The 12,403-nt window shown below is 23.7% G+C and overlaps 1 protein-coding gene across 1 annotated transcript; it reads left to right on the forward strand.

The window, feature by feature from the left end:
• The first annotated feature begins 547 nt into the window (after positions 1 to 547).
• F5B22DRAFT_618899 (putative acetyltransferase, GNAT family) lies at positions 548 to 1,991 on the forward strand. Its single transcript, XM_047975746.1, has one exon. It carries the CDS (start codon positions 694 to 696, stop codon positions 1,411 to 1,413), a length of 720 nt encoding a protein of 239 aa, XP_047827795.1. The 5' UTR covers positions 548 to 693; the 3' UTR covers positions 1,414 to 1,991.
• Positions 1,992 to 12,403: the final 10,412 nt, after the last annotated feature.

Here is a 12,403-nt window from a genome sequence, read left to right on the forward strand (position 1 = left end):
GCGTTAAGCAAGGATTAATTTAGCGCTTACTTTAGCGTATTGCTTAATATCTCCACGGATATGAGTCGTAAAAGTTAGTAAAGCATATCGTTAAATAGCTCTTCTTATTACGAATCTAACGGTATATTTTACCATTTTATACGACCAATATCCGTAGAGTTATTAAATTATTACGTAATTAACGCACCGACGTTTTTTGTATGGGCTAGGGGGGTGGCCAGGTCAATTGGGTGGCCAGGTCAAGTGGGAGATGCGTTATTTAATTAAATTAAATTTTAATTAAGGCTTTTAAAAATCCAGTTTAAGTTTATTTTTAAAGGTTAATATATTATAATAATTATTGTTTTAAGTAGTATTTTAATCATTTAATAATATAAAAAAAGGTTGAAAATTCGATTTTATATTAATTATTTAAGGTGATTATTCATGAGTGACTAATTTAGTCACTCATTTATTCACTTTAGTCTGACTAATTACCAACCCTGGTTTATAGGAACCCCCTATGTAACCCTAACAGGGTTGGATTGTTTGTTAATAGGTGGGCTTATAGATCATTAAAGATGGGGTGGGCGAGATCGGAGTCGCGTTTTAGCTGACTCACTTTTCATTGATTTATTAACATGGTCGGAATCTGTGCATCAACACCTTTTGGGCTCAAAAACCTTGGCCCTGTAAGCCAACACTGTTTTTAAAATGAATTCAAAAACTTCAAATCCCCTAGGTGCTATCGTGGAGAGAAAGCTTGCGAGGAGGCCTTCTCAGGATGCCAAATTGTCAGGTCAATATGTGACCCTGGTCGGCCTATCTTCAGAGCACATTGAACCTCTCTATGCGCATGTGTCTGGGGAAGAGAACACCTATCTTTGGGACTACTTATTTGATGGGCCCTTCGCCGACCTTGCGACATTTCGCATAGCAATGGAAGCTAAAATCCTGAGCCAAGACACAATCACATACGCCATAATTCCAAGCGACCAGCCCAGGACAACAGATGGCGCCGACAATGTAGTGGGTTGTGCTAGCTACATGCGAATCGATACAGTCAATCGCGGAGTTGAGGTCGGCAGCATTCTCTTCTCACCAAAGCTACAGCGCTCCACCGCCGCGACCGAGGCCATGTATCTCATGGCAAAGCACGCGTTAGAGGACCTAGACTACCGGAGATACGAGTGGAAATGCAATACCCTAAACGCACCGAGCCGAAGGGCCGCGCTCAGGCTGGGATTCACGTTCGAAGGCGTGTTCAGAAAACATATGATCATCAAGGGAAGAAATAGAGATACAGCTTGGTTTGCTATAGTTGACGACGACTGGCCCGGTGTAAAAAATGCCTTTGAAGACTGGCTCAACCCTGTAAATTTTGATAAGTTGGGCACACAAATCAAAAGATTAGAGGACTTTCGAAAAAAATAGGGAGAATAAACTTGGAAAAGGACAGCCTTAGGAGTATGAGGGACTCTAGAGGTGGCAAGGCAACAGCATCTAAAACTAGCGCATCGATGATTGCATGCCACTAATGTCACGCTGCAGCTAATTTGAGCGCGGAGAAGGCCGTGATTCTATTGGAAATTCGCCCGGGAGGGTAAGATGTCATGTTGCTTATTGGTGAGACGTCAACAGCATACGAGAAACCGTTGCAGAAGTCAGTATTCAATGTATCGAGAAACCGCCTCGGGGGACTACAGCTACCTTGCCAGTCTGGCTTGGAAGAGAGAAGCACAGTCGGCATAATAAGTACTATTGAGCCACTGTCTAAGGTGGTACCAATAGAACTAGAATCCTGAGTAACATGTTTTGCAACATAATATATCTATTGGGGCATTGAGTTAATAGGAAGCATCAGACGGGCCCTTTGGAACAACGTTATCGCCAGTTCAGTGGAGTCGATGTTAGAATTATCTGGATACACGGCAATTTTAATATCTCATAGCGGTGCGGCGCCATTATGTGCACCAGGGTGAACTTAGCTAGCAGACAGTCACAGCAGAAGCCATACGATAATAATTCGATATATATAGAGTCGTATGCAGGTTCGTTTAAGGATAGACGAACGTTAGGTAAAGCTGGAGAGTCCCGACCGCGCCTCGGATCTTCTACATTTCTTTGTTTTGGCATCATCGTATCTCAGAATGGCTGACTTTGATCCTACCGAGACTCCAATTGCACCATCCCCGGCAGGGTAAGAGAGTAATTCTACAGACCCTCCGTCGTAGGCTTGAATACCACTCGTTTCTAATATACACATCACTCTACCTGTCGCAGTAATATGTCTCATCATTCGCCTATATCCCCGTTATCATCGGCGGCAAAGGCTTAACTGGGGAGATTGTAAGTGATACTATGCCTACTGCTTTATGATATCTTGGATTGACTGTTTAGATTTATGCATTGTTGCCGGGTTTGGTCCTTCTTATTATATAATCCCTAACACCTTTATCCAAGGCGTATCAAGTTATCGAGCATCGGCCTATGTGCAACACTACTCAGGAGCTGTAAGACCACCATTCTCACTACTAATTCTAGATGATTTTTTACTGAAAAATAATCTAACCCCTTAGAATGTTTACGGACGTCACCTTTAGGATTTCCTACGTAGCGCGATTACCACGGCCCTTTTTAAGGCGGGTATATACCTCGCCACAGAAGACAAAACGATCACCGTTGAGGCTAATGTGCTATAGGAGGCTGTTGCTATATCAATATTATACTCGGCGAGCAGAGCTCGAACTAAACTTGCTTTGATGGCTTTTTACCATTGCCTATTCCCGCCGCCACCTCGCAGTCGAGCTTTGATTAGAGCTGGGACCGCCTTCATTCTAATCTTCTATCCCACGCTTTTAGCAGTAAGTGTCTACTACCACATATCGTATGGGGGCGATTCGAGACTCAGTGATGCCTCACTTTTGGCAAGAACAATTAGCGCAAATCACAAGATACCCATAACCTCTAGCGGGCTGGGAGCGTTCATGGATATCTATGTCATCATGATTCCACTTCAATCTAATTCTGGGCTCAATTTATCGACAGCTAGGAAGATTGGGCTCGCAGCACTATTAGCAACAGATTTTCTGTACGTCCTTGCGATTCCCGTGGCTTCAGCCCTGATTATTAATGATTCTTCCCGTACAATCCGGATTACAGCACGTGCAGCTTCTCCGTTGCCTCATTACCCTCCTGTATAGTTTTGTTGCATGACCCCGATTTCTTTTGGGCTTCGCTGTAAACGTATGCTTCAGTGCAAGTAATAGTTCTTCCGTTAATTCTTTGTTTCTAATAGTATAGTATCAGTGTTTCCGATGTTAACCTCAGAATCATTTGCTCTTGTGTGCCGGCGGCGGTATTTACACCCTAGCTTTGTGCCGAGAGGCTAAGTTTCATCCAATTCTCTCAGAAGAACAAGACTGAGAAGACCGGAACGAGCAGTATGGTGATAATCAACCCATATCCCCGACTCCTAAATGTGCTGAATGAAGCCATGTGGACACTTCAGTCCCTTTTTCCGAAGCTCCAACATTTATCGATCAGGTATCGATGCTACAGGTGTCGAAATGGTAGTAGACTAGGAGGAGAAAATTAAAAGTCATGGCGTAATGTTAGCGGCACAGACTTCAGACTCATAACCAAGGATGCTTCTGTTCAGCTTGCTGCTGAGGGGTGGAATGTATTTGCATAGGCTCCCGAGTTGACCACACCTGTGGAAGACAACCATGTTGGATGCAGTTGTGCATCCCCTCTGCCGGAGAAGCCTGGGAATTGTGTTTGTATCGGCGTTTGGCTCATAAGAACACCCAGTCAACAATGAAGAGGAGACTTTGGCGCCTGGGGTTCGTCTCTGCTTCTGGGGTGAAAAGAGGCTACTACGAGGCGATATTCCCTACCAAGGGGCCGTGTCCTTTTGGAGGTGACAGTCTCCCACAAGAACGATCACAAAATGGAAGTCATTGACAATATACATTTGGCAAGTTATCTGTTCAGGAATGCTTTGACGCCATCTGACATGCCACTCCGTCACTGCGCTGACTCGCTGGTTATTAATACTTTGTCCCACCCCTTGATAATTTGACATAGTTTAAGGACAGGTCTGGATGTGCAGTAGGGCCCACTCTAAACGTGCAGTACACAACTGCACTCAGCTGTTAGAGACTATAGCGGGCTATAACGCCTCATTGGTACTATTTTCTCCGCACTATCTACAACTTCAAAGCTTCAACCATTACTTAACTTTTAACCTTTAATAACTCTTTTAATCCAATTTTATTACTTTTATATATTAACGTTATACTTTTAAAATATATAATTAAAAAAGGTGTTAGTTAATAACTTATAATAACCTTATACTTTATAACCCCTGATTTTAGTGCGTTTTTCAATGTATACAATGTGTAGATGTTATAGTTAGTTGGAATACCCTGTTAATAGTTATGTACTACACGTTTAGAGTGGGCCCTATTGCACATCCAGACTTGTCCTAGTTTAAATAGTAGTTTAAGCTTTAAATACCTATCTCCTTGAACAGGGTTAGCAATTAGTATTACTATACTATACCTGTAGTAATTCATTATTTTTTAATTTTCATATTTAAGTTTTAATTTTTTTAAAAAAAATTTTAAGATTTAAATATATATTTAAACCTAGCTATTTAATTTTATAAACTACTTAATTTTACCACTTATATTTAATTTTATATAATGAAAAATATAAGTGTAGTAAAAAAGTGTAGTATTTTTTTATTACACTTTATTACTACACCTATATTTTCTTTTATATTAAATCGAATATAAATATTAAAATTATTTAATTAATAAAATTAAATAATAAATGTTAAATATATAGTTAAATCCTTAAAACTTTTTAAAAAATATTAAAAACTAATTTTTTATACTTAATAATAGTGAATTACTACAGGTATAATGTAGTAATACTAATTGCTAACCCTGTCCTTGAATGATTTACGGGTATAGGACTTAAAAGTGAAGCGCTCAATGTACGTGAACAATCGCCGGATAAGGGACTGCTAGTACAGTATCAGAGCAATCGACTGCAGTCAAATATTTTATCTCTACCTATATTCCGGTGAAAAGATTCGTACAGAGTAGTTAGTTAGGCGGGTTTCATATTTAGAAGCACTAATTGGCCTTAGCTGTTAGGTTGTGGCAGGAGACTACTTTGGTACCACCTTCAACCAGCTTCTCTCAGGTACCAAACTTATCTCGGGCAGAGCCACAGGACGCAAGATTGTCAGGTCTACTATGTAGGCTGGGGGTGTATATGTAGCGAGTGGTACACTTATTTTTTGTTTTTCAATGTTAGCTCAATATAAGATCTAAGGATTCGGCAGGTGTATTGCTGCTTAAGTATTTGATGTAAGGTCGTTAGAAGTGGTCAGTTAGAAGTTGATGTATTTCCTAAGTCCTATTTATAGACGCTATATAGGGATGGTGTCCCTAGATATTATCCTCTGGATAGTGTCTGTTATAGTATATATATCTGCCCGGAGATAGTATCCCAGAGATACTGTCTGCTGCGGGACTGTTATAGTATTGCCCAGCTGTGGTTTTATATATTTGTTCTATTATTATATAAGGAGGGAAGTTTTAGTTTTTACCCCTTATTCCCTTTCCTAGCGTTATATATAATGTTCCTTAATTTATATTATATATTGGAAATTAAGCTTTTTTAATTCTATAATAATATTCCCCTCTTTTAAATATAATTAACTTTAATTATATAAGTTTAAATTTATTTATAATATAGTTATATAATATATATGCTATATTATTTATTTTAAGCTATACTTCTTTTTAAAACAATATAATAGCGCCCTATAGCCCTATAGTAAAAATTTTTATTATATTAATTAATTATTTACCCTATATGCTTTTTTATTTTTTTTCCTTCCTTTTTTATATTTATTTTATTACCTTTTTATAATTGTAATGCTTAGCTTTATTTTTAGTTTTTTAAAAAAAGTTTTTTTAAATGCCTTACTTATACCTTTTTTTATTTTTTTTTATTTATTACTATTATTATTATATTAATATATATACTTATTTTTATAAATAAAAAGTTTTACCTTTATTACTTTTAAATTAACCTTAATATATATTATAAAAAAGGTAATACTATTTAAAAAGTAATACTATTTTATTTTATATATATATTTAAAAGTAATATTTCTTTAACCTATTATATTTAATATAATAAATGTTATAATTTATATAAACTAATATATTAATTATATTTTATTAACATTTTATTCCTATTTTATAATTTTTATTATTATTTTTAATTTTTAATTATATTTTTTTAAATAAATAATACTTTTAATAATTAAAAACATTTATAATTTAAATTTACTTTTATTTTAATATATTAGTTTTTAATATATTATTAATATTATTATTATTATTATTATTAATTTAACTATATTATATTAATATATATATTTATTAATATTATATTATAAAGTTACTATTTTAATTATTAATTTTACTTTTATATTTAAAAATATAAAAAAGGAAGTTTATAAAATATATATATTTATAAATATTAAAAATATAAAAATAATATATATTATCCTTATATAATTTTTTTTTAATATTTATTAATATTTTTTTTTTATTTTTTAAAAGGATTATATTACTTATAATACCTACTTTAACTATTATTATTAATTTACCTTTACTTTATAATTATATCCTTACTTTAATAATAAAAAAGAAGTTTATATTTAAAAGGACTTTTAATTATTCCGTTTTTAATTTAAAAATATAATTATTATAATTTAACATTTTATTAAAAAGAATTTTTATAATTTTTTTTAATAAATTTTTACTTTTATCCTTTTATTTTTTATTTTTATTAATTTTTTATTATAATAGTATTAATATTTTAATTTAAAATTTTTTATTATTTAACTTTATAATTATAAAGCTTAATAATAATAAAGTTATTAAAATTTTTAACTTTTTCCTTTTTATTCTTTAAATAATTTAGTTTTAAATTAATATAATTATAATTAAAAAAAAGTATAAATTTAATTTAATAATATAAGTTTTAATCCTATTAACTTTTATTATTTTTTTTTTAACTTTTTTATACCTATTTAGTTTTACTTTAGTTTTTTTTTTTTAGTTTAATTTAATTAAATTTAATTTTAATCTAAATAATGCTTTAATGTTTAATTATTTTATTTTTATTATTTATAGCTTTTTAATTTACTTTTATTATAATAATAAATTTTTAATCTTTTTTTTTTTAATAAATTTTTAAAATAACTTTTTTCTTTTTTATATAAATCTATAGTTTTTCTTTATATTTCCTTTTATATATAGTTTATATTTTATTATTTATACCTTTACTTTAATAAATATATAGTTTTTAATAATTATTTTATTTAGGGCATTTTTAATTAATATAATAGTTTTAATTTAAAGGGGTTAAAGTAGTAAAATATTATTAATTTATTCTTATAGCCTTTAAAGTTTATTATTAATTTTTAAATTAATTAATAAAAGGTTAGCTATTTAATTTTATATTTAAGTTTTATACTTTTTTTTCTTTTACTATTTAGGATTTTTTTAAATAACTATTTTATTTTTTTAATCCTATTGTTATTTTATAAAATTATTCCCTTTACCTTATTATTATATAGTTTATTTAAAGTTAACTATTTTAAAAGGCCTTTTTTTATTAAATATATTAATAATATATAAAATATTTTTAATATTTTATATTATTAAAGTAATTATATAGCTATAGTTTATTAATATATTTTTATTACTTTAAAGGGGCTTATTTATTTATTTTTTAATTTTAATATAGGTTAATTTATTTTAATGTTTTTTATATTAATTTAAACCCTATTTCCTATTATATAGCTTAAAGCGTTTAATTAATATATATTTATATTTTTAATATAATATTTTTAAGATATAATTATTAATATTTTAACCTTTTTTATTATTCTTTAAATCTTATTAATTATATTTAATATAATTAAAAATTTATTTTATTAAACTTTTATTTTAGTTTTAATTAGGTTCCCTATTAGTTTAATTCTTATAATAAGGTATTAATTATAATTTATAAAAAAGGGGGTTAGCTTTATAGGTTTAGATATTTAATTATTTATTATAAATTTAATTAAAGGTAATTACTTTATTTAATTATTTTAATAATAGCTATAATAAGCTTTTAAATATTATTCTATTATAATATTAATAATTTTTAAATAATATATTATTAAAGTATATAGCTATATATTTAAGTAATAATTTAACTTCTTTTAAAAGTAGAATATAAATTATAAATCCCTATTTAATATAATTATTTTTAATATATTATATAAATAGTATATTTATATTATAAAAACCTTTATTAATATATTTATTATTATATTTACTATTAGGATAAAATATTTTATTTTTATAAACTTATTTATTATAATTAAAATTAATTTATATTTTATATTATTTTAAATATATAATAATAAAGGGCTTATTTAATTTATTAATATATTTATTTATAATTTATATAATATTAAAAAAGGTTTAAATAGTTTAATTAATATTACTTTAAAGTTCTTAATTTATTAATATAAATAGTATCCTTTAATAAAGGTAATTATATTTTAAAATATTTTTAATTAAAAGTAAAAGTATTTTAAAAGGTTTTAATTTTTATATTAATTTAAATATCCTATTAATATAAAGCTATATATCCTATATATAATTTTTAACTTTATTACTATATCTTTAAAAATATATAAATATTTCTTTATATAAATATAATTTTATTTTATTATATAATTATTTATAAATATTTTAAATTTTACCTTTATTTTATTAAGGAAATATTAAACTTTTAAGTTTTTTATTATATTAATTAACTTTATTATTAATAGAAAATTTTAATATATTTAATTTATAATAATATTTATTAGTTTATTATTATTAAAGGAAAATAGCTATATTAAAATAATATTATTATACTTTTATCCTATTTATTTATTTAATAGGAGAAGGGCTTTATATTAATATATTATCCTTTTATTTATTATATTTTATTTATTCTTTAATATATAGCTTTACTTTTAAAATAATATATTTAAGATTATAATATACTTTTTTAATTTATAAATTATTTAAAACTTAAAGTTATTTAAAAATTTTAACTAATAGATTTATTATTAATTTAATAGCTTTATAATAATAAAATATTAAAAAATTTTATAATTTATAATAATTTTAACTATATTTTTATAGCTTTATAGCTTTAATTACTATTTTTTAAATTCCTTTATTATTATTAATAACTTTTTATTATAGATTTTATAATTATATTTAATTAAAAAGTGTTTTATTAAAAAGAAGGTAATTAAATATTATTAACCCGCTTTATTAATTTAAAAAAGTACCTCTTTTAATATTTAATTTAAAGCATTTATTTTTATTATTATCTTTTTTAAAGGATTATAATAAAATAATATTAATATTATTATAAAAGCTTTTTTTAAGGTTTAAAATACCTTTATTATATTAAAGTTAATTATTAAATATTGAAATAAATTAAACTTAATAATAAAAATGGTTTTTTATTTATCCTTAAAAGTAATTTAAAGGTAATTAAAAGCTGTTATAATATTTACCTTAATATAAATTTTAATATAATATAATATATTTAATATTTTATAAATTAATAAAATAAGGTATTAATTTTTAATTATTATATTATTTAATTTTTAATAATTTATATATATTTTTATTTCTCCTTTTAACTTTTAAATAAGGAGGATAAGTATTATTATTAATAATATATTAATTTATATAAACCCTTTTATTAAATAATTATTTAAATATTTTTAAATTATTAAAAGTTTTAAAAAGGATATTAATTTTATTATTATATTAAGTAATAACTTTTTTAATATTATATTTATCCTATAATTAAATAGTTAATATAATAATAATTTATTTATTTTTTAAAGTAAAAAAGCTTTAATTAAATTATAATATTCCTTTAATAGCTTAATAAGAATATTTTCCTTTATAAGGGATTCTTTATCTTTTAAATATTTAAAAATATTTTAATTTATTATCTATTATAGTTATAACGTTTTATTAACCTATTATTAATAGGTTTAAAGGTAATTTAATAATGTTTTACTATTTTTATTTATTTCCCCTATTAAAATGCTTTATAGTATTTTAATAGGGGTATTTAATATAATATTTTTAATTAAGCGGTTATTTTTTATTTCCGCCCCCTATTATTTTACCTTTTTAAATAAATCGGTTAATATATAAAACTTTATTATAAATATAAATTAAATTATAATATTTTTTACTTTATATAAAAGTAAAAAGTTTAATATTATAAAAATTTATATTTTTATTTAATTACTTTTTTAATAGGTTTTTATTATTAATATAATAATTATTTATAATATAGGTTTTAATTATAGGTTTTTTTTAAATTAATTTATAGGTTTAAATATATTTTTTTATTATAATAATAATATTTTACTATATTTTTATTTTTATATTTTTATTTTATATACTTTTAATATATTTAATTATTAATTAATTTATAAGTTATAATATTAAAGCTATAATAATTTTAAAATAATATTTAACCTATTTAATAATTATATATATAATGTTAAGGTTTTTATAAAATTTCCTAATATATATTATATTATATATTATTTAAAAATTACTTTTACTTTAATATTATTTATAAAGTATAATATTTTTAATTATATTATAATTATAATTAATATTTTATAAGTTTATATATATTTTATATTTATAAAGCTTTATAATAAATATTTTAAATTAATAAAAATTTAATATTTAATTATTATTTTATTATATAATTTAATTAAAGTATTAAAATAAAGGGATATATTAAAGCTTATTAATTTAATATATAAATTTATTTATTTATTTTTAGTTTTTTTTTTATTATATCCTTAATTATAACTTTTATTAAAGGTTATATATTTTTTACTTTATTTTTATTTAAGTATTTAAATAGTAATATTTAATTATAGTTTTACTTTACCTTTATTATTAATAGGTAAAATAAAGTAAAGTATTTTATACCTTTATAATATAAATATAACTTTAATAATTATTTTTTTATCTTTTCCTTATTTATTAAAGGTAATTTAAATTGCTTAATATAAATTTTATTTAATTATATTAAGTTACCTATATTTTATTTAATTAATATTATTAAAATATATATTAAGCAATTTATTTATATTAAATAAAAGGAATACTCCTTTTAAAACTTAAAGTTTATTAAGTTATTAAAAAAGTTATATAATAATTATATTTATTTTATTATATTATTCCCTTTTAATTAATTTATTTATAAAATAAAAGCCTTTTATAATTTAATATTAACTTTAACTTTTAACCCCTTTATTTATTATTTATTTAATTATTTACTTTCTTTTATTAATTTAATAAATTTAAAAATAAAGTTAATATAAGGTAAATCTTTTTATTTTAAACTTTTAAATTTTTATATTACTTTTATATATATATTAATAATAATATATAAATTATTTAACGTTTTAAATAAATTTTTTTAATTATTTATTACTTTTTTAACCTATTATTAAACTTAAATATATATAGCTTTAAATAGCTTAAAGTATATATATAAGATTTTATTAAATTTATTAAAAAATACCCTTTGGTTTAATATTAAATTTAATTATATTTTTAATTGTTAAATTATATATTTAGCTTATTATTTATTTAAATTTAATTTTAATTTATTAAATATTAAAGGTTCCCCTTTTTGGTTTTTTTTATATTTAATAATATATTATTAATAATTTAACATTAATATTATAATATTAAATCTTTATATAATAGATAAATTTAATATAATTTTTAAATTTATTTAAAAAGTTAATAATAAAGGAAAAGGGTTTAATAAGGTTAAAAGGATTATAATTAATATTAAAATTTAAATTATTATTAATTAAGTTCTTTTAAATAAGGTTTAAAATATTAATAAAGTAATAATTTATTAATTATTATTTATTTATATTTAAATAAATATTACTATTTATTATTATAAATTCCTTTTAATATTTTTTATTATTTAGAATTTATTTATTAATATAATCCTTAAAGTTAAAACTTTAATATAGGTTTACTTTATTATATTTATTTATTATTATATTAAATTTTAATATACTTTATATTTAATATCTTTTCGTTTAAATTTCTTTATTAATATATTTATATTTTCCTTTAAAGTAATAGTTTAAAATATTATATCTATTATATAAAGTAATAATTATTAAAAAAGCTATTAAAATTATTGAAAAATATTTATAAATCTTTATAATATAACGCATCTTCCATTTAACTTGGCC

The sequence above is a fragment of the Xylaria bambusicola genome, assembly GCF_022495145.1.
Source record: "Xylaria bambusicola strain CBS 139988 unplaced genomic scaffold F5B22scaffold_44, whole genome shotgun sequence".
Classification (NCBI taxonomy): domain Eukaryota; kingdom Fungi; phylum Ascomycota; class Sordariomycetes; order Xylariales; family Xylariaceae; genus Xylaria; species Xylaria bambusicola.

Excerpts from the sequence above, each read along its gene's own strand:
- F5B22DRAFT_618899 (XM_047975746.1), top strand. The coding sequence starts at position 694 with ATGAATTCAAAAACTTCAAATCCCCTAGGTGCTATCGTGGAGAGAAAG.